The 24,426-nt window shown below is 38.1% G+C and overlaps 1 protein-coding gene across 6 annotated transcripts in view; it reads right to left on the bottom strand.

Annotated features, from left to right (window-relative positions):
• The window catches only part of shank3a (SH3 and multiple ankyrin repeat domains 3a), a 242,946-nt gene that overhangs the window by 112,902 nt on the left and 105,618 nt on the right, over window positions 1–24,426 (bottom strand). For all 6 annotated transcript variants that reach the window (XR_009649025.1, XM_060878260.1, XM_060878263.1 and 3 more), the window contains one exon: window positions 22,616–22,687. Coding sequence is in view for 5 of the 6 variants with exons in the window: in XM_060878260.1 (XP_060734243.1) it covers window positions 22,616–22,687 (72 nt within the window). In the remaining variant the exon portion in view is untranslated. The remainder of the gene's footprint in view (window positions 1–22,615; window positions 22,688–24,426) is intronic.

Raw genomic sequence — 24,426 nt, 5'->3', positions numbered from 1 at the left:
TTGAGATATGGCCAAGGATTTGTCGATACCTCACATTCACACCCAATCAAGTGCTTTCACCAAACTGTTGCCACAATGTAGGAAGCCTACAATAACATAGGATGCACCTGGATTCTGTAGCTTTAAGATTTCCCTTCACTGAAACAAAGATCTTAGTTCAAACCTTTTCCATCCTGGCGATGCCTCGGTGCATGAAGACAAGTTTTTTCAAGCTGTCGGTGGAGATCTGTTGAGTGACCTTACCAGAGCCCTGAACTCGACCGCAATTAAACCTTCGGGATGAACTGGAACACCAACCGTACCACAGACTTCTTCATCCAACATCAGTGCCTGAACTCACTAATGCTCTAGAATGAATCATCACTCCAAAAGCTAGCGGAAATCCTTTCTAGGAAAATGCATACTGTATATAAAGGGGGAACTACTGTATATTGTATTGAGATGTTCACCAATCACGTGATGATCTGATGATCAGGTTTCCGCATAATTCTGATCATATAGTGTACATTAATAGGGCTGGCTTATTTTACTAATTTGTTAATACACCCTTAACATTCTAATACGATCCCTAACCCTCTATAACCATACGTACTCAAATGGATAGCACTCAGCAATAACCACCATATCTTTTCCTATACACAAGCCTTCAGTCACACATTTTCTGCCTTCATAGTCCACATTCACATTTGTAATTGCCTACTGAATGTTCTTAGAGTGAAAGAATCCACATGTGCACATTTTCTAAATCAATAATGTCATTATCTACTGTATATGCCGTAAACAACAGCCAAACCTCCGTGCTGCAAGACAATGCATTAGTAACAGTAATAATATAGTGGACAAACTATCAAGAGCATGTCTTCATCATACAGAGGTGATTTGCTCTGAATGTCAGCTGGCAATGTGTTTATAATCAGTGCAAAAGTTCTGTGCAGGAAATCGTACTCAAGTCAGAGATTCTCTTCCTCCCATCAACTCCGTAATACACTGCATTACGTACATAACTGCAATAACACTCGTGCTGCTTCAGTCACATAGACTCATCTACAATTTTTTAACAAATCACTAGAACTGGCTCAAAATCATTCTAATCTATTATAATCATTATAAAAACGGATTGACTTCATAGTGAAATGAAGTATTCGAGAATCATGAATATATAATACTGAGGAATTTTTAGCAGAACCGCTGTTGTGTCGGCTCACGTGATTGACTCGATCGTGAACGACACGCCGCCGCTCAAGAAGTGTTGTGTGAGGTAAAAACTTTACATAAATGTAACTCTGATTTCTCGGAGGAATCGTTTAAGAAAATAAATGCTGCTGCTACGGCATGCTGAACAGCTATTAGTTCTATTAATATTGACCACTATGATGAAGTGTGCATTGACCTTTTAGTGCACTAAATGTTACTGCTAATGCACTGTGTCAAATGAGGGTGAGGATACTGTGCTGAGGATACCCAACTCAAATGTCTGTCGTTTTTTTTTATAATTATAGCAGCCGTATATCAAGAATGCACAGCCATCTATTTCCATTAGGCTAATGGTTTATGTTGGACAAAACACCACTGGGTGATAGATGTGTAACAGATAGTTTCGAAATTATGTGTGTGTACGTGTGTGTGCATGTGTGTTTGTGTGTGTGTGTGTGTGTGTGTGTGTGTGTGTGTGCATGTGTGTAATCTTCCCCTCACTGATTTAATGTTGTTTTATAAATGTGTCCCATTTAGGACAAGAAGGTCTTATTACACTACAGATTTTATTTCTAAGCTGGACATTTAATACCTCACAAATGAATCATAATGCTGCATGTTGGTCCTGTGTTCTCTCTCTGCATTGTGTGTTTGTGTGTCCATGTGTGTATGCACAGGATTCCGATTAATGACCACATCTGAACCTCTCCCAATGTTCAGGTTCAGGAGATGAGTTGCCATAGTTACCTGCCAGCAACATCCCTATTGGTTCACACACACCTGCTTTAGTAGTATTTACTCTCTGGTCACACACACACACACAGACACACACACACACACACACACACAGACACAGACACACAGACACACACACAATTAATAGTTGTACAATAACCATGTAGCTATAGTTAGTGTCGTCAACCAACATTTTCTCCGTCAATATCAATACCTGTAACAAAATGTTTAAAAACTCATGAGTTGTTCATCAAATTTTTAAACTGTGTTTCTGAGGATGTAGGAGGTAAACCAAATAGGTGTTTCTCTGAAACTTCATGTATTAGACTAAAATATCATGAGACCCGCTATCCAAACTGAAGTACTCTGTTACTTCCTGTTACTATCTTGGTCTGAGTCATTGGGTGCAAGGACGAAACATAGCTGTAATGGTAGAACAGTCCTAGCCATCATAGTCAATTAAACAAGCAGTATATTTTTGGGAGTTGAACAGAAACCAAAGAACCCAAATAATACACACTTAAGACACCGAGAACAGGTGCTGATCAAGACCACAACTAATTAACAAACATCAAACTCTACTGTATTAATTGTATAAATGCACTGAAGCACACATCCTATAGAGTTGTGGAAGTATTCTGATCTGCATACTGTATGTGACAAAATCCCATTCAATTTTCTGAACTTGGTGTTGTGGCCACCTAATATTTACCATGCTTGTGATGTATCCAGGCTCTGGCACACTGCACAGCAAGCACCTTCCTAAACACAGAACTATTCCACTGACATCCATCCACAATTTTACCAAACATTATCCACTGACACAATAAGTCGCAATCATAATTGAAAGAAATGACAAAATCTAACAACAGATGGCAAATGAGAACACAGATATTTGGCCTTACATGGCATACATGGCGCAACCATGAGTCCGGCTCAGGCTGTAGAGACCTCCTCCAACACTCTTTCCATTTGGCCAAGGCCAGCAATTCTGTTTTACCTTTATTGCCATGATTTAAAATATTTTCATAACCATACAATCCATTGAATCTTCATATGTATATAAGCTATATGAAACCTCTACAAAAAAATCAAAAGTCATTTATATTTGCATACATGCTTTCACTGGGGTGCTGCTTAATTGGTGTTGTAAGTTAACATGTTAACAGAAGAATAAAAACATCAGTAAAAATAGCACACTATTAATGTTGGGTATGTTTTGAACATTGTTGTTGTTATTTCCGCTGCTCCATGTTCAAGGCTGCTAAAGCGGATCATCTGGTCTGCGTATCTGATCTGGCACAGGTTATACACCGGATGCTCTTCTGATAAAAAACTCCCATTTCATCCAGGCTTAGGACCAGCATTGAGAGTTAGACTTGTCAGTGTCTGGGATAGCTCCCTGCCCAGGAATCAATCCCGGGCCATGGCAATGAGAGTGTGGGATCCTGCCGCTGGACCACCAGAAGGCTGGGCATGTTTTGAATATTACAATTTGAAAAATGTTGAAAAAAGGCTGAAAATGCCAGTTGAATTAGTGATAAAAAGAAATCCTCTGTTACAAATGAAGCCATTCTACTGCTGCTCATACTCCTTCACAGGAAAGAGTAACACTCTCAGAGAAGAGCAATGCCTATCCTCTTCTGCATACATGAGCTTGCAGATGTCTGTGAGATGAGATAGTGTTACTGTGATTGACAGGGAAGAAACAGCAACGCCAGACAGTACGGCCAATATTGCTCCTAGGAATCCCAGCCAAAGGTGGCTTTGGCAATGTCAGGATTCACACTTCATATCTCCCAGTGATGCAAAAAATGCTTTTCATTTGCGCAGTTACTTTTGATGCAGTGATGCCAGAAACAATGATGCCAGTTACATTAAAAGTGAACAAACATGATTAGCACTGCAGTCTGATTATTACAGCAGGATATCTGCTGCTGTTGTTGCTAGCTGGACTACCACCCTTGTTCTCTTTATGTCATGTGGTATATCATCCCAGGTCCGGTAGTGTGCTGACATCGGAGAATTCGGACACAGTGCTTCTCAAAACAAACACACTTGTAAACAATGGCCATAAATTCCCCACAGGATAAACAGCTAATATAAGACTCAATCATCTCAATAAAACAAAACAGCAATATACTGTATTAAGTCTATGCTCCTGGAAAAAAACGAAGCCTTCCTGACACAGCACTACTGTTCCGCAAAACTATTCCACACATCAAATGGCATATTCAGAAAAATCACCTCCTGTACTGTATTTACCTCTTCACTTATTATACCACAATGATTAGGCCCATAATGTCAAAATAATATTCAAGGAGAATATGAGCATGCAGGAAGACGGTAACAGCTTTCTATAACAATCCTTATGACACAAGCAGACTAAAGAGAACAGAATTAAACAGAACATAGACATAAAAAACAAGACAGACAGTGATGTGATCATAGTGAGAGGGAAAATTTAAGAGGGAAAGAGTGTTCTGACCTCATGTGTTGGAAAGCGAGCAACTTTCTCTCTGTGTGTTCTCAGCATGCTGGATCAGGAGTGGGCGCTAAGATACACACACGGCACACAGATCCTCAGAACCTGCTGACTAACCAACTGACCACTACAACACAACACAAGGCCCAGTCCAACTCTCTCTCTCTCTCGCTCTCTCTTTATCTCTGCAACTCACACACTCCCTTACACACACAGTCACACAAATTGGGTCATTTGTTCCACAATATCCAGAATGCTAGAGCAAAATCTACTCACCTGGCTAATAAATAAATAAATAAATAAATAAATAAAAATGGCCAGGAAATGTAACATGACCAAGGACAAAAGATAAAATCTTATCTGTTCTTATTTGTTGTAGGAAAGAACAGATTTCCTTTTTTCATTTTCTCTACAATATGCTCCCATGTTAGTATATGATAGTATGAATCCTTCTAAAATGGTGCTGCTATGAGGACAAATCATTTACTGCTACTGACTTACAGCTAATGATGTGCTAAACATCCCAAATATATACAGGTCCTTTCTGTGCTAGTCAACACTGTACAAAAAAGAAAAAACAAAACATATCAGTCAACATTACATACAATCCGTGATTTTGATCCGTGATGTTTTTTGTTGATTCCGTAAAAAAGAAGGTTTAAGGATTAACTGCACTGCTCCGGAATTGTACAAGTGAATTATGATTCTCATATGCATCATGGGATTATAAATACTGAGCATCCCTCTACACTCTACTGCAATAAAACAACACTCACTTGGCATACAGCTTACTTAAGCACTCCATCTGCACAGTGACAGTGTACATGAATTATATTTGTGTGTGTGTGTGTGTGTGTGTGTGTGTGTGTGTGTGTGTGTGTGTACATGCCTATGTACATATGTGCAAATCAAAGGAATAAGTATGACTGGAATGCAAACAGTCATCAGATACCAAGAGAAAACAAAAGAACAATTGAAGCTGATTCAGCACTGCCTCTAATCCTCAGACAAACACAACCTGCTGAGCTGATCACTGGTCATTATACCAGCCATAGCTGCAGATCCAACAGTGAGTAAAAATACAACCCAACACTGTTCAAAACATACCCAGCACTATACGCCAAACACTGTTCAAAACATACCCAGCACTATACGCCAAACACTGTTCAAAACATACCCAGCACTATACGCCAAACACTGTTCAAAACATACCCAGCACTATACGCCAAACACTGTTCAAAACATACCCAGCACTATACGCCAAACACTGTTCAAAACATACCCAGCACTATACGCCAAACACTGTTCAAAACATACTCAGCACTATACGCCAAACACTGTTCAAAACATACTCAGCACTATACGCCAAACACTGTTCAAAACATACCCAGCACTATACGCCAAACACTGTTCAAAACATACCCAGCACTATACGCCAAACACTGTTCAAAACATACCCAGCACAATACGCCAAACACTGTTCAAAACATACCCAGCACTATATGCCAAACACTGTTCAAAACATACTCAGCACTATACGCCAAACACTGTTCAAAACATACTCAGCACTATACGCCAAACACTGTTCAAAACATACCCAGCACTATACGCCAAACACTGTTCAAAACATACCCAGCACTATACGCCAACACTGTTCAAAACATACCCAGCACAATACGCCAAACACTCTTCAAAACTTACCCAGCATTATTCACCAAACACTGTTCAAAACATACCCAGCACTATATGCCAAACACTGTTCAAAGCATACTCAGCACTATACGCCAATCACTGTTCAAAACATACCCAGCACTATACGCCAAACACTGTTCAAAACATACCCAGCACTATATGCCAAACACTGTTCAAAACATACCCAGCATTATACAAAAAACATTGTTTTAAACATACCCAGCACTACATGCCAAACACTTTTCAAAACATACCCAGCACTATACGCCAAACACTGTTCAAAACTTACCCAGCACTATATGCCAAACACTGTTCAAAACATACCCAGCATTATACACAAAACATTGTTTTAAACATAACCAGCACTACATGCCAAACACTATTCAAAACATAACCAGCATTGTACACCCAACACTGTTCAAAACATACCCAGCATTATACACCAAACACTGTTCAAAACATACCCAGCATTATACACCAAACACTGTTCAAAACATACCCAGCATTATACACAAAAGACATATAATACATATAATACCCAGCATTATACACCAAACACTGTTCAAAACATACCCAGCATTATACACAAACTGTTCAAATCATACCCAGCATTATACACCAAACACTGTTCAAAACATACCCAGCATTATACACAAAAGACTGTTTTAAACATACTTAGCACTATACTCCAAACACTGTTCAAAACAAACCAACACTATATGCCAAACACTGTTCAAAACATACCCAGCATTATACGCCAACACTGTTTAAAACATACCCAGCACTATACGCCAAACACTGTTCAAAACAGACCCAACATTATACACCCAACACTGTTTAAAACATACCCAGCACTATATGCCAAACACATTAAAAACATACCCAGAATTATACATTAATCACTGTTCAAATCATACCCAGCACTATACGGCAAAAATATTTTCAAATCATACCCAGCATTATACACAAAACACTTTTTAAAAACATACCCAGCATTATACTAGAAACTTCTGTTCAAAACATTCCCAGCATTATAAGGCAAACAATTTTCAAATCATACCCAGCATTATACACAAAACACTGTTCAAAACAAACCAACACTTTGTAAACAACACTGTACAAAACATACAACACTCTATGCCATAAAACATACCCATCAATGTTCAAAGCATACCAAACAATGGACACCAAACACTGTTCAAAACATACCAACACTGTGTAAACAACACTGTTCAAAACATATCCAATACTATATAACAAACCTTGTGCAAAACATACCCAACACTGTTCAAAACATACCCAACACTGTACATCCAGCAATGTTCACAACATACCCAAGACCATAATCAACACTGTTCAAAACATACCCAACACCATACTCAACACTGTTCAAAACATACCCAACACTGTACATCCAGCAATGTTCAAAACATGCCCAAGACCATAATCAACACTGTTCAAAACATACCCAACTCCATACTCAACACTGGTCAAAACATACCCAACACTACATACTGTACCATATGCTATTTGAAACATATCAAATGCATCACTGTATACCCAATACAATACAACTGTTTAACACATTTTCAGCACAAAACATTCCAAAAGATACTAAAAACTGAATAGCCAACGCTGCATACTAAACACTGCTTAAAGCATCCTCAATACTGCTTAAAACACTGCCAAAACCTACTGCTATACAAGCTAATTAATGTGATCCATTAGGTCCGATTATGGACCTTAAATAATTTAATTATTATAAGATGTACATTACATTCGCACTTTTACATAAAAGATGGACACTGATGGTACAAAAGATTTACCCTGGAGTGTAAGGGATGGCACAGGTTACTACCAAAGCTATCTGCCAGCTTTATTCAGATTTTCCGGTCCACCTTGAAACTTCCAGTAGTTGCAGTGTTGTGGCTGTAGATGGCACCTTGTGTGCTGCTCATGCAACACACAGCATAAAGTTTAATCAAGAATCAGCTTGATAAAATTACACAAATTATATTAAGTAATGTTCATGCGGTTACATGCAAGTCATCGTGTGATTTATTAAAAGTGGGAGAGCAAAACTGTAAGTTCTCTCCTATGATTCTCCAAAGCCTACCATTAGTTTTTAATGCCTTTATGTTTGAATTGAATTTGAACTTGTTTAGTAGTATGCATAAAGTGATTCGCCCATTTAAAGAATCATTAAGAAGTTCCAATGTATTCAGCAACCGTGCTGTAATTTGAACAATGAATACCAACATATCCACATATCAAAGTATCAATATTGTCCACCAGAAAAACTACTGGTGTTAGATTTTATGTTTCCAGCCCAGACAACAACAACAAACAGATTTTCAACACAGCTGAAACCAGAACAATTAACACTGCCAACAGCTTGAACAGATTTGACAGTACCCAGAATAAATGAACAATGCATTAATGATGAAACGTCACATCATAGCAGATCATCTATCAGATCGGTCAGTGAACCTGTCAGACATATCTTTAAGTTATCCTATCCATCATTTAGTGAGAAGCTCTTTAAAATGCTATTTTGATGTAAAAACGATGTGATAAAATAACATGTTTAGCATGCTGTGTAATACACACTGTTTGTGACATGGATAGCAATGTTTTGGTTAGAGATGCTGACACATTCCCATACTGGTACTGTAGCCTCACAGTGAGTTACGTCTGACTTATCAGTCCATTTTCCAGTAGACTGCTTCACTCAATGCTTGATTGATGGCTCCTGGAGTGATCCATTTGTCTTAATAGGGTTTCAGTAGAGAAGACTCTTTGAGACAGAACTGCAGTTGCATGTGTGCTTGAATGTGTTTCAAATAGACAGACAGACAGACACACACACACACACACAGCAAAACCTTGTGCCCATTATATTGTGCACTATTACACTAGACTTGCACATTTTTATGAACAGCAGATCTGTTAATCCCTCTGCACTGCTCTTCTCTTTTTCTACCCATGCCGAGACACCCAGACATTGTACCAGCTCCGATCGTCTTCCGTGCGATGAAGTTTTTGGACCTCCACTGAGACGAGGCCGACTCTGTGAGAATCCTGAGACATCTACAGATCTACCAGCTCCAGTTGGACTCTGTGATACTAAGAGGAGATCTGAACTCCATGTGATCCCTACACCAATACAACACTTGTCTGACTGCATATTTGTAATCACACCATCTAGTGTCACCCATATGAGGATGGGCTCCCCTTTGAGTCCGGTTCCTCTCAAGGTTTCTTCCTTTACCAATCTAAGGGAGTTTTTCCTTGCCACTGCTGCCTGAGTCACCTCAGACTTGCTCATTGGGGATAAATACATATACATACATACATACATACATACATACATACATACATACACACACACACACATACATACATACATACATACATACATATACATACATACATACATACATACACACTGTGAACTATATATATTTTGAATTTTTATTATATTAATTCTTTATACTACTCCTTATGTTTATCTTCTGTTCTATGTTTATGTTCTGTAAAGCTGCTCTGAGACAATGTCCATTGTAAAAAGCGCTATACAAATAAACTTGAATTGAATTGAATTGAATTTATCACCTACAATATTTATGTCACTCTGTGCTGGCACAAATTAGGAGGTATCAATTCTGGGGATTATGTTGTACACACACACACACACACACACACACACACAGAGAGAGAGAAAGAGAGAGAGAGAGAGAGAGAGAGAGAGAGAGAGAGAGAGAGAGACCTCTCCCTCTCTCAATCTCTCTACAGAAGACCTATAAAGCAATTACAGTTCCTCCATATGATGTATATGATGTAATAAAAAAAATCCCGAACGGATTCTCCAGCACACAGTAAAAGCAAACAGTGTAAGAAATGCACTGTACTGGATCAATCAAGAGTATTTCACAGTACATGCTAAAAATCGAATGCATGTTACCCTAACCCAAAGATTTGTTTCGTGTGCTTAGGCATTTGTTTTTACATTTACTTTGTTCTTTATAACAATGTTATTTTAAGCGGTTATAATTTAGAACTGGAAAAGCATTGAGAAAATGAACTGGAAAATTAAGTATTATAGGAAAAATGTATATATATTGTTACCGTCAGCGATCATTGTCCCTTGCCTCTTTCTACTTGTCTACTTTCTCTCTTTCTGTGTGAAGTTACACTTATTCTTGGGTTTGGGTTCTCCAGTTTCCTCCCATCTAGTGCAGTTAGGCTGACGGGTTATAATACAGTCTCCTCTATGTGCGAATGTGTACTGTATATGAATGTGTGTATATGTGGATGGAATGGTGTCCTGTCCATTAATAATAATAATAATAATAATAATAATAATAATAATAATAATAATAATCAAAATAGGATTAATTAAATGTTAATATTCATCTTTTATATGGTTAACCATCTTTAACCAGCTTATACTGGCTGCATTGAAATTACTGACCAAAAAAACAACAAAAAAGAATCAAACAACAAAAACAAACTAATATCAAGAACAAAAAATATAAGCAGCATTAACTAAACAATTTATTTTAATGTAACCTACAGCATGATACCAAGGCCAAGATAAAATACAGTTTAGTAAAGAGATTTGTTTAATCTTAAGCTGCTTTTTCTGATATATAAAAAAAAGAATAATGTTTGTGCTGTTATGGATTTTAAAAAGTTTTTTTGTAAGTTGAAAAATATCAGTCTTTTTTTTCAGTATTTTTGCTTTCAATGTTTTAAGGAATGTTTTGTCAGATCGATCCACAATCAAATGCCAATAACAGTGCTGGTAGCTCCTTCACTAAGCTTCTGTACTATTTTTGAGCAGGTACCAGGAATCACTCGACTAGAACACACGATATCGGCAGGGTGCAAAAAGCACCGTTACAGATTTGGCAGATCATCTCTTGATAAAAAAAAAAAAAAAAAAAAAACATTCTGTCGGCACTGGCATATAATAATGCAGTAAAAAAAGACATTTCTTTATACTGCAGGGGGCAATGAGAGGTAACTGAGAGGATGGAGTTTCTGAAAAAGGTCAGGATGAACTGTATGCAGTACACAGTGTGTTCATGATATGTTAATCCTACACAAAGGGTTTAATTACAAATAGATTTAAATTCATATGTTAACCTAAAGACATACGAAAAAGTACACCCTCCATTAATACTGTGTTTTTATTCATCAGAGTCTAAACATTACATTTTGTGGTCCTTATATGTAATCATTCTCCTCACCCTACAAAAACGGCATTCAGAAAACAGGTGGGGAAAAAAAACACCTTTCCTATTTCCACTATCATTAAGAGAGTAATTAGCAGCCATGTGTCTCTAATCAGGGGGACACGGTGGCTTAGTGGTTAGCATGTTTGCCTCACACCTCCAGGGTTGGGGGTTCGATTCCCACCTCCACCTTGTGTGTGTGGAGTTTGCATGTTCTCCCCGTGCCTCGGGGGTTTCCTCCGGGTACTCTGGTTTCCTCCCCCGGTCCAAAGACATGCATGGTAGGTTGAGTGGCATCTCTGGTAAATTGTCCGTAGTGTGTGATTGTGTGAGTGAATGAGAGTGTGTGTGTGTGTGTGTGTGTGCCCTGTGATGGGTTGGCACTCCGTCCAGGGTGTATCCTGCCTTGATGCCCGATGACGCCTGAGATAGGCACAGGCTCCCCGTGACCCGAGAATAGACCATCACTCTTCCTATTAGTGGCTGTGCAGGAAATTCAGTCCAGTGAAGTGTTTGGTTAATTTAATACAACAATATTTGAGATTCATCACATCCCACTGATGGTAACAGAAAGCTGTAGCATGATCACTAGCATCTATCTCTGAATGGTAGGAATATGATGTTACTCACTCTACTGTTATAGAAACCCAAATGGTGTATAAACATGGATTTGTGTTCTTCATCAGTCAGAGCTAGTATTCTGGCTTTGTCTTGGAGTTGAAAAGTCAAATAACTGCTAACTTGCAGAAATTCCAGCCTCTTAGAAATGAATTCGCTCCAACTATTTTATTCTCAATCAACGGATGTGTGAGAAAGAAACACACTGAAAATTCATTGTTGCTGATAACGAGCTGCTACTGTACAGCAACAGCGGCTCCCGGGGGCTGACATACACGTTATAGGAAGCGTTTAATTAAGGCTTAAAGGCTACTACAGGATGCATCATTAAAAAATTATTTTCCTGTCCCGAATATAATAAACTATAAAATTAAAACAAGAATATGTCCAAATCTAGTATTATATAAAGTATTGCGTTGGAATGCAACATTAAAGGACAAGAGAAAATACATCAGATGAAACATCTATTTTTTTTTTTAGGTTTTGGAAAAATGAAACCCTGAGAATGAATAAAACCCACACACATACACACACACACATACACACAAACACACACAAACACACACACACAAACACACACATACACACAAACACACACACACACACAAACAAACACACATACACACATATACACACACACACACAAACACACACATACACACACACACAAACACACATACACACACACAAACACACATACACACACAAACACACACACACATACAAACACACACACACACACACATACACACACACAAATGCACTCACACACATACAGACAAACACACATACAAAAACACACACACAAATACACTCACACGCACACACAAACACACATACACATATACACTCACACACACAAATGCACTCACACACACACACAAACACATACACACACACAAACACACACACACAAACACACACACACAAATACACTCACATACACACACAAACAGCAACTTCAGCTCAAGCTGGAACAGGTGACTAGAGCTTTAAGAAAGTCTACCACTGTCACACAGGTCAATATATGAGATGCTTTTGCCAGTTATTTGTAAAATAATCTCTAAATATGTTATCAAACTATTTATCATAGTTCATAGTTCAATTTGGGCCTGTTTAATCATAAATGCCACATCTTGGGCATTTCTGTGCCATCTGAAATCCTTAATGAGTACAGTGTAAAATCTGTGCTCTTTAATTCACCTCACACATTTTTGTCCTTATGCTTTTATTATACATACATATGTGTTTGCCGCAAAGAGATTTCTGGTTCTTTCCTAGACTATAGGAAAAGTTAGTGATGTTTGCGGTACGGATGCAGCGATTAGGAGTATATCTGGACTCCAGAGTCTAAAAACACTTCTCATGCCATGATACTCTGGGTCATATGTATTACAGAGCAGAGTACGTGGGTGTGTGATCAGTCTGAGCTCCATCAGGCTTAATACAGCAGGGCGTTCCAGCAGGAGGACATAATCACTCATGTGCCCAGCATGCACACACACACACACACACACACACACACACACACGAACACACCTATTTACACCATTATGCTGCATCAATCAATTGAACACATGTCCTGCTAGTCACACACACACACACACACACACACACACACACACATACTGTACACACACACACACACACACAGATTGTTTGCCCAGACAATGAAACCTATTAAAAGGGAAGGCATGGTGAATAAAGCAGCAGTGACAGCAACATGAGAATGCAGCATGAAGAAACTTTTTTTTCCTGGAGTGGCACTGCCCTCTCACACTGCCACATGGTGCTGGACTCACAAGGTGAATTAGCACTTTAGCTCAGTCTGCGATCCAAAGAGCAATGCGGGGGGCTTCACATGGACGGTAAGAAGGAGAAAGTGTTTATAAAGGTGTTATGGGAAGTGAGAAAGAAAGCGTTGTAAAAGAGACTCTGCCTGTGTTTGTGTGTATGTGTGTGCGTGTGTGTATGTGTGTGGAGGGGAATTTGAGTTCTGTTCTGACTTTCACACACTGATATACAGTCTCACACGCATACAGACTCACACTCACGCAGTAGGCATGCAGTGCAGTGAACATACACATGCATGAAGCAGAGAGAACGCAGAACAGAGGAAGAGAAAGAGAAATAGAGAGAAGAGTGTCGATACCTTACTGTTGATTTTGGACTTGCTGTCCTTATGCGATTTTCTGTCCTTCCACTCTCTGCCGTTTTTCCGTCCAAGTGCTCCCCCCATCTCATCTCAGCTCACACTCATCCTCCACTTGCATCCTCTCCTACCCACCCCCCCACATCCAGTCCACCTCTCTCTCTCTCTCTCTCTCTCTCTCTCGGTCACTGACTTCTTGTCTCTGTGGAGTCCCGGGCTCTGGCGTGCACCCACAGCAGGAACAAGGGTTTGCTTTAGAATGCAGCAATTGAAAGAGAGAGAGAGAAAGAGGGAGGAGAGGGAGGAGAGAAAGGCTTGTGTTGGCGCTCGGTTATGGAGAGAAAAAGAGAGAGGGGAGTGGCTGTATAGACTGCCCGGGGCTGACAAAAATCTACACTCTCTCATTCATTCTCTTCCTCCGGAGCAGTGTGCATGACAGTGACAGTGTGCTTTCTGTGCGTGTTGCTGTGCTTCACTGATGCTGAGCATTAGTAAGATACTGGGACTGGGACAAACACACACACGCACACACACATGTAGTCACCTGCAGTATACCCAGGAACTGAAACAGATGCTCCTGCAACTGCTCAAACTACTCTCTCTCTCTCTCTCTCTCTCTCTCTCTCTCTCTCTCTCTCGCTCGCTCTTTTGCTCTCTCACACACACACATACATCCTATGGAATTTTTTTTTTAATGTGTGCAGACTGGGTGTCTTATATTTTGGCTCCAAATTCTCTATAATGTGATGAGTGGTAAAACCAAACATGATAACACAACCATACACAAACACCCACACACCTACACAAACACCCACACACTCATCACTTTCAACACAGCAGATATGTATCCGTAAGTGGTATAAGCTGCAATCGTATGCACATTAAACAGAAAATAATAAAGAACTTACACAACACACACACATCTGATAAAATGACCAGTGCTTGTAGATACAATGATAAAACATACAGTAGATATTGCACTAACAGAGATACAATTTACAAGTGATAATATTTTCTCCTTGTTTTCTGCAAACGTCCATGTTTCCGTTGCCTGCAGGTAAAATACACTGGTCAATTTATCTTGGCACTGGAAACGGCCATTCATCAGCTTTGGTCTTTTATTGGTCATTTTGGCTCATTTTTTTTTTTGTAAATAGGTTTCCATTGCAGCTTCCTGCATATTTCTTTATTTATCCACCTTTTTTTTTTGGACACATTGTTTGTAAGTTCAATTCAAGATTTTCTGTTTCCATCAGAAATCAATTTATGCTATTATTTGCACTGAGCATTCAGATAGTATGAATCATCTGCTCTGGTTCCACCTTTAACCTCACAGCTTGTTCATCACAGCTCTGTTCTTACTGCTAGCATCCAGTCATGTGACAGCAGTGCAATGCATAACATCATGCAGATGCAGGTCATTAGCAAGTCAGTTTACTGTATGTTCAGTTCATCAGAATGGGGAAACACGTGTTAGCCAAACAGGCTGGTTTGCATATTTAAGTAACTGCTGGACTTCTTGGGATTCTCACACATGGCAGTCACGCAAATAAAAAACATCCAGTGAGAGGATCTGGAGGCGGAAACACCCTGCTTGAGTGCTGGTAGTATGACGGAGTGGGTAATGTTTTCTTGGCACACATTCTAAACTCCATTATACCAGCTAAGCACAGTTTGAAGGCCACAACCACAGCTGAGCATTGTTGCTGGCTAAATGAATCACATTATGACAACAATTTGCCCTTCATATTACACCTACTGTACTCAAACTTGTCCATGAACATGACAGTAAGTTCATTTGCCACTCCAGTTATCAGGTTATGTGATGCGGTAGAAAGGGAAAGTTGTAGCATGAACAACTGTACAGCAATGTGATACAATCATGTACATAGACATGGACCACAGTCTAGAAGAAATATTCCCGAAGCATTGTGGAATCCGTACCCTGAGGAATTAAGGCCGTTCCAGCCGCCGTTCCTTATAAAACAGCTGCTGCATATAAAACCTCCTAACAAAAAAATCTATAATTCTAAAAAAGGCTAGTGTTTCTGGCCAAGCGACTGCCTGTGGTCATTAATGCAATGCAAGTGTAAGTCAGATAATCACAGAAAAAATGAATGCGATGAGAAGTGTTTCATTTAGAAATGTCAGGATTGGCTGAATGCACTGATTTTTTTTTTTTTAGCACAGTCTTGGACATCTTTCTTTAAATCTTTTCTTCCAGTATTTTAAAGCACACAATATCTTTTGATAAATAGGCTACAGATTTATCTTTTTAATCTTCCTAATTTTTGTGTATATATATATATATATATATATATATAAATATATATATATATATATATATATATATATATATATATAAATTAGGAAAATGTATAGATGTATATATATATATATATATATATATATATATATATATATATATATATATATATATATATATATATATATATATATACATATATGTTTATATTGATGTTCAGCTGTGAGAGGAAGAGAGAAATAATGCCTTTATTACTTATTCTTGGGTGACTGAGCAGAATTTGCTTTGATAGCTATTTTGTTAGTCATTTCTATTCATGCATGTTAATGTACAATAGTATTTATTTCATTCAGACGTGTGGAGGTTTCTTTTTCGTACAGTGTGAGTCACGTGAGTCGGTAGATTTACTTTCTGTTCCGTTTTTGTTCATTTATGATACTGTACATTAGTGACTTTGATGAGCTGGAGAGCTGGAGGGAAAAAAGCAGACACCAGAATCATCATTTTTTTGACAGTTTTACTTCACTTAAACTTCATCTCTGTAATTTAAACAGGATTAAACTATGCTGCTTGGGTTCATTATGAAAACTGATCTGAGCACATAAAGCTTCATAATGTCCCATTTTATATTAAATATGTACTGTATATGGGTCATCAGGTACATCTAACAAAAACATAAATGGAAATCTCTCTCTCTCTCTCTCTGCCTCCCTTGTTCATGAGCAGTCAATGGAATGACTCATACACTGGTAAAGAGCTAGTAGAAATGGATTTGCTATCACTCATCCTGTACTACAGAGACTGTCAAAATCACAGATCAAGCTAGACAGAGAAACAGAGGGATCTAGAAAGACAGGCTGAGATCTAGAGAGGGATACAGGTAATAAAGAGGAACTCAGGGGACACACACACACACACACACACAAACACATTTCTGGAGACCCCTCTAACACATACTGCAGAGGTGTCATACATACAGGAAGCGTATTGGAAAAGCTGACAGAACAAGTAACGACAGACAAGCAGTCAGAGAGACGGCAAAATAAAAGAATTTCTTCAAAAAAATAAAATGAATGCAGTTTCCAGATCTTTAATTTTACACTAGCTAACATGTAAAGAAAGGTTACGGATTCCAGCTTAGAATAGTGCATAATACGAACTCATGTCTAAATGATCATATATTCACCTCAAGCAGAAACACATTATTTATTTAAAACAAACTTATTTGGATTCTATCCATATGAATTGACAAAATGGATACATATTTTCTTCCATTTTGACCTTCTGACCACAGAGCACAAAACGGTGTTTCCCAATGTGCTGCGAATCTGAAAACACTGCCATCACTTATCTTATGCTAGGTCACTGACTGTCATGTAATTCCAGCAATATGTTTCATTGGCATAAACTTCTTGGCACTAACAGCACACACAGTACCCATAGGCACACTACAGACATTTTATGTTGCCTCTGCATATAAAGAAATATATTTGAATAGAAAAAAAAAATCACACACATGCATACATTCTGATATAAAAAGCATCATTTTTAAGCACATCTACAGTAGAGTTTAGTAGGCTTTACTGTACGACTGATACCTTGATTGTGACCCTGAAGTCAAATACAAATCGAAAAGCTGAAGACTATTCATTAATTCATCTTCTACCGCTTATCCGAACTACCTCGGGTCACGGGGAGCCTGTGCCTATCTCAGGCGTCATCGGGCATCAAGGCAGGATACACCCTGGACGGAGTGCCAACCCATCGCAGGGCACACACACACACTCTCATTCACTCACACAATCACACACTACGGACAATTTTTCCAGAGACACCAATCAACCTACCATGCATGTCTTTGGACCGGGGGAGGAAACCGGAGTACCCGGAGGAAACCCCCGAGGCACGGGGAGAACATGCAAACTCCACACACACAAGGCGGAGGCGGGAATCGAACCCCCAACCCTGGAGGTGTGAGGCAAACGTGCTAACCACTAAGCCACCGTGCCCCCCTGAAGACTATTATTATTATTATTATTATTATTATTATTATTATTATTATACATAGTAATAGCATTAATGCAGAAGCAGTAATAGTAGTAACAATAGTAGTAGTAACAATAGTAGCAGTAGTAACAATAGTAGTAGCGACATTTAATAGTATTAGTAAAAATATTAATAGCAGAAGTAACAGTAGTAGCAGTAGCAGTAATAGAAAAACTAGCAGCAGTAACAATAATAGGAGCAGTAAGTAGGAACAGTAGTAGCAGTAGTAACAATAGTAGTAGTAACAATAATAGCATTAGTAAAAAAATATTAATAGCAGAAGTAACAGTAGTAGCAGTAGCAGTAATAGTAGAAGTAGCAACAGTAACGATAATAGTAGCAGCAGTAAGTAGTAACAATGGTAGTAACAATAGTAGCAGCAGTAGCGTTAATAATCATGATAGAAGATGTAGCAGTAGCACTAGTTACAGTAGTAGTAGCAGTAACAGTAGCAGCAGTAGTAACAATAGTAGTAGTAGCAGCAGTAACAGTAATAATCCTGATATTAGAATTAGCAGTAGCAGTAGTAACAGTAGAAGCAGTAGCAGTAATAATAGTAATAATAAAAGTAATAGCAGCAGTAGTAACAGTAGTAGTAGTAACATTAGTAGTAGTAGCAGCAGTAAGAGTAATAATCATGATATTAGAATTAGCAGTAGCAGTAGTAACAGTAGAAGCAGTAGCAGTAATAATAGTAATAATAAAAGTAATAGTAGCAGTAGTAACAGTAGTAGCAGCAGTAGCAGTAATAATCGTGATAGTAGAAGTAGACGTAGCACTAGTTACAGTAGTAGTAGTCACAATAGTAGTAGTAACATTAGTAGTAGCAGTAGCAGTGATAGTAGAAGTACAGTAGTAGCAGTAACAATAATAATAGTAAGAGTGGCAGTAACAATAGTAGCAGTAGCAGCAGTAATAGAAGAAGTAGCAGCAGTAATAGTAGAAAGAGCTGTAAGTAGTAAAAGTAGCAGCATTAACAATAATAGTAGAAGTAAGTAGTAACAGTAGTAGAAGTAGCAGTAATAGTAAAATTGGCAGTAACAATAATAGTAGTAAGAGTCGTAGTAACAGTAGTAGCAGTAGCAGCAGTAATAGTAGAGGTACTCATGTCTCGTCTACATGATTAGATTGGGAAAGGAGAATATTCCTTTTTAGCTCAAGGTTTTTATTAATGAACTAATCAGTGACTGTGTGTTAGAGCATGAAGAACACTGAAATTGTGTCGTGTAGGAACAGGATTAACAATACACGACCAAACGAAGTGAGCAGTTTAACCTGTAGCCATTTCCTGCGGTGCAGTTACTTAAAGAGTGCACTTCTGACATTCCCCACAAGCTGGAACTCTTATTCTAAAAGTATCAGAACATGTGCATGATAAAAACACATGATAAATCATAGAAATCGTTTGAACTGCTGTGTTTATTCAAAGCATTAAAAACTAATGATCTGTTGAACAGCTGGTCTTTTTACAAATGTTTGTAGGCAAACAGATGCCTTTTGTAATAATAAAGTGAGTGATAGAGAATACTTATGCACAAAATATACAGAGTTTAATAGACATTTCATCATTTGCCGAATTCTCTCATCTTAAACAGCGAGCAGCTGTTTTATTTGGAGTATCTGTAAAGATTCAAGCAGAAACAGATCATGTTTGTACAACTGGCAAAATGCTCTAGTCAGTAAATCCTAAAGGACAATTTCCAAGCTAAAAGAAATACAGACGAGGCTTTTAGGTTCTTGTGGACTGAACAAAAACACACAGCTGTTCCAGTTTGAGTCTAGCAGTTTGAGGACATGAACATTTCACCTGTAGAGTGAGTCTCTCAGTAAGGTTAGGGTTATGAACCAGACAAAGTGAACACAGATCCAGCAAATAAACATGAGAGCAGTAGTAAAAGCAGTGAGAATCAGAAGAAGCACAATGAGAAATGAGAAGCACAACTGGCGTGAGTCTGGATCAGAACTTACTTTGTACTGGTCTGGTTCATTTGGAGAGAATTAGAGCCTGGCTAAATTGTTTGAGTTTAGTGTGGACCATTATGTGAGTAAAAACAGCTCTGGCACTTTAATTCACAACAAACTGTATTTTACTGAAGTGTGAAACAGAAGGTAGGCTTCACTCAGCTTCTACTGTGTGTGTGTGTGTGTGTGTGTGTGTGTGTGTGTGTGTGCTCTACATGCTCTAGTTCTCTCCGTCTCTTGCTGTCTATCATCTCTCTGTGAAGAGAAGTGCAGTGCCACATTGGCTATGCTCTTACTGCATCCAAATGCTGGTCACAAGAGTCTATAATGACCGTGTGTGTGTGTGTGTGTGTGTGTGTGTGTGCGCGTGAGCATGATACCTTGTAGAGACATTTGGCTAGTCCCCATTAGGAAAACCACTTTAAAAAACTGCAGATTTTATAAAAAAAAAAAAAGTGGGTCTATACTAAACTAAAATGTTGTTTTAGGTACTGAGGTTACGGTTAAGGTTTGTAATGTAGCTGCAGACAGAAATAAATAACTGCATTAAAAGAGAGAGAGAGTGAGAGAGAGAGAGAGAGAGAGAGAGAGTGAGAGAGAGAGGAGTATAAAACATGACTGCACTGGTGTGGGTGAAGTAACGAGTTAATTCTGAATTAAGACCAGATCTGTAGTTCTGACCAAAGCAAGGTGCAAGTGAGGATTAATAAAAATATAGTCTATAAAAGGGGACTTGATTGAAGGTTAAGAAACCAACAGAGGCCTTCTCATCATCCTGGGAATGAAACTGATACTGTTCAACTGCCAGGGCAGAGCAACCACTGCCTTAAAAACTCTCATTAGACCAACAGGCACCATACAGACTCAGTAACAAAGCACTGAATAATGTATCATAATCGCTATTCGATATTTCCAGTGAAATTAATGCGTCTCAAAGCATTTTATATATATAATTCAATCAATTCGTATAGCGCTTTCAACAACGGACATTGTCTCAAAGCATCTTTACAGAACATAGGACAAAAAAATATATATATATTTTATGAAGATTAATATAATATAAAAGTTCAAGATTAATATCAGACTTATATTTAAATGTGTTTGTATTTATCCTCAATAAGCAAGACTGAGGTGTCTGAGGTGACTGTGGTGAGGAAAAACTCCTTTAGATGGAAGAGGAAAAAACCTCGAGAGGAACCAAACTCAAAGTGAACCTCATCCTCATTTGTGTGACAGTGGAGGGTGTTGTTATAAATATACAGTCTGTCAATTGTGTATTGATGAGGAGGTTGTTGTTCCCAAAGACCACATAGAGTCTCCCATCCCTACTGTCCATGTGACATATTTTCTGTTGATTGTACAGAATATATTTTGTGCCTGAAGCAAAATAACTTACTGTAAATCTGTATCAGAAAGGCTATAACAATCAAATCAGGAAAGTGAATACATTTTGAACGCGCTGTATGCATGCAACAATCCATCTGTCTATGAGTCACTTCTGTGTTGATTAGTTCCCACTCATAGCTTTTATTATAATTTGGATATACAAAGCCATCCTCCATCAACTGGTTGCAAAATGAGCAAAGTACGGCATGAGCAATAAATTCCTAAGAACATAAGGAGCTTACAATTATTTCAGATAAAGTAGCAAAACACTTACATGGGGAAATACTCTCAGTCCATGAAGAAACAAGAAAGAGAGTTACAAGAGTAAAGAAAGACTAAAAGGAACTGAAACCCGTAGGAGTTGGGAGGAGAGATGATGGTGGGGCTGAAATTGGGATTTTTTCCAGCATTGATTTTTATTTAATGGAGTAACGAGTCATTTTAAGTAAGGTTGTAACTCACATTCTTCACGTCAGATGAGATTTAAATTATAACTCTTTGGACGTTTGAATCAGATGAGGGAAAAACGTTTGGTCCACATATACTGTATGCTGTTCTTTCAGTTTTTACTACTCACTGCAAAGACAAGAAGAAAAAAAAAAGCATTTTTTTCCTCCCTTGTTCAAACAATTGCACCAGCAGAAGCCAAGCCATCACACCAATAACTGAAAAGGAAAAAGAACAAAGTGGCTGAGATTTCTGCAATACCGTTCACTCGAGAGCCTCCCTTACACATTAACTCACACTTCACATACTTGTAGCAAAAAATGTACATCCCAGTGAGATGAAACTCAGAGCTTTCAGACCAGAATAAAGGAAAAGACAATCTCATCTCTTACCTTAGTGTGCAGTTTAGCCAGCTGCTTGTCATCCAGGTGGGTCTGTGTGTAAACACGCCTCTTATAACGAAACTGGAAAAGAAAACAGGATCGTTGACTTTAACCTTATCGCTATCCGTCTGATGGAGGAAGTGTAGTTGCGGAGCATGAATGATTAACGTGAAGGCCATGTTCACTTGTGATGCTCTGACAGTTGCCATGAATACAGAGAGCAGGTAACTACTCGACAATGATTATATCAGCGTGTAAGCGGCTCTCCGGTGCAATAACAAAAACTGTGTGCGGTAAAAAAAGTAAATTAATATTTCCAGGTTAGATGCTGATTTTGGTTTTACTGTTAAAAAAAGAAAGGGTTTCTCCGCCATGTTTAATGAAAGTGATGAACTAATCCGGATCCTCTACTTTTATCAGGTATGTGAATCTAAACTGAGTTGGATTGGATAGTGACGTGCACGGAAAATGCTTTTTTATACAGTGCTGGTCACGACGGAATTCTTTCTGCCACGGTGAAAGGATTTTATTAAGCTTTAAAGAGCAATAAAAATATCTGCAGGAGGAATTCCTCTGGGAGTGAGCAGCTATGGGATTAAAAACAGTCCTGCAAACACTTCGACACTTCATGCAAACTCATATTCAGTTTAGGGTTCAGTGGTAATAGTCATTTTAAAGGCAGTCACATAAATAAATAAATAAATAGATAGATAGATAGATAGATAGATAGATAGATAGATAGATAGATAGATAGATAGATAGATAGATAAATAAATATTTCCAGTATAGATCTGTGCAGTTGGCCGTACACTTGGCATCATCTTGTCTGAAATATATTTACCGTAACATAAAGCACATTTATTCTGCTTTATTTATTAATCTGCCTCAATGGTTGCTTTTCTTTTCTTTTTCTTTCTTTTTTTTCTCATCCCCACAGTGACACATAGTGAAGGTTTAAGTCAACAAGTCTATACAGCCTCTATAAGATACCGGAAGAAACTAAAGAGTTTCAGTTTCAGTGAGTTGAATATCGCATTTTTGAACAAAGAGTATTGAATATTCCAACAAGTAAATCATTTTGGTTCCAATTTATTTTATTAATAATTAAGGCATTGCTAACAGATACAAACAAATCATGCTAATCAGAAAGTAAACATTAATTGCCAAATCTTGATAACTCGTCATTCATACTTTAAGAAATGGTTAACGAATGACATTTCACGCAGGTGCTCAAGTGTGTACACATGATTACAATGATGACAGGATTACGTTTTCTCTATCCTTCAAGCAAAATTATTACCCTTAATTAAGACCCTATTAGGCTCCCAACAATATAAATTAATATCAACTGTAAAATCCCAAATTTGAGTGTTATATTAAACATCAAGCAAAACATTGTATGAAAAATCTCATTACTCAAGTCCACCAGATGGGAAACTGTGTTTGTAGTAACATCTGAGAAACAGAATGATCACAAAAGGCTTTCTGTCTCTGTGTTTATTGCTAACACTTGTGATTTTATTTGTATATATATATATATATATATATATGCTCCGACCCGAACAGACGGTCTGTGTTTGAATGCACTGTTCAGATCAGAATGCTGACGTTAATCAAATAAGAAAGCATTCATGGATTTAACCTCTCTGTGGATTTGAAAGCCAGAGGCTGTTGGATGTAAATGATTTAGGACTTTCTGTAAATCACTGTCATCATCCAGGCCTAAGATCACAGACTAATATAGTAATCATGATATGACAAACCCATTATCCAACATTATCCAACTCGGGTAGTAAATAAGATGAATCTCACTTCTTCTT

Source organism: Tachysurus vachellii, chromosome 9, assembly GCF_030014155.1.
Source record: "Tachysurus vachellii isolate PV-2020 chromosome 9, HZAU_Pvac_v1, whole genome shotgun sequence".
NCBI lineage: Eukaryota > Metazoa > Chordata > Actinopteri > Siluriformes > Bagridae > Tachysurus > Tachysurus vachellii.
This window is presented reverse-complemented; position numbering and strand designations above follow the sequence as displayed.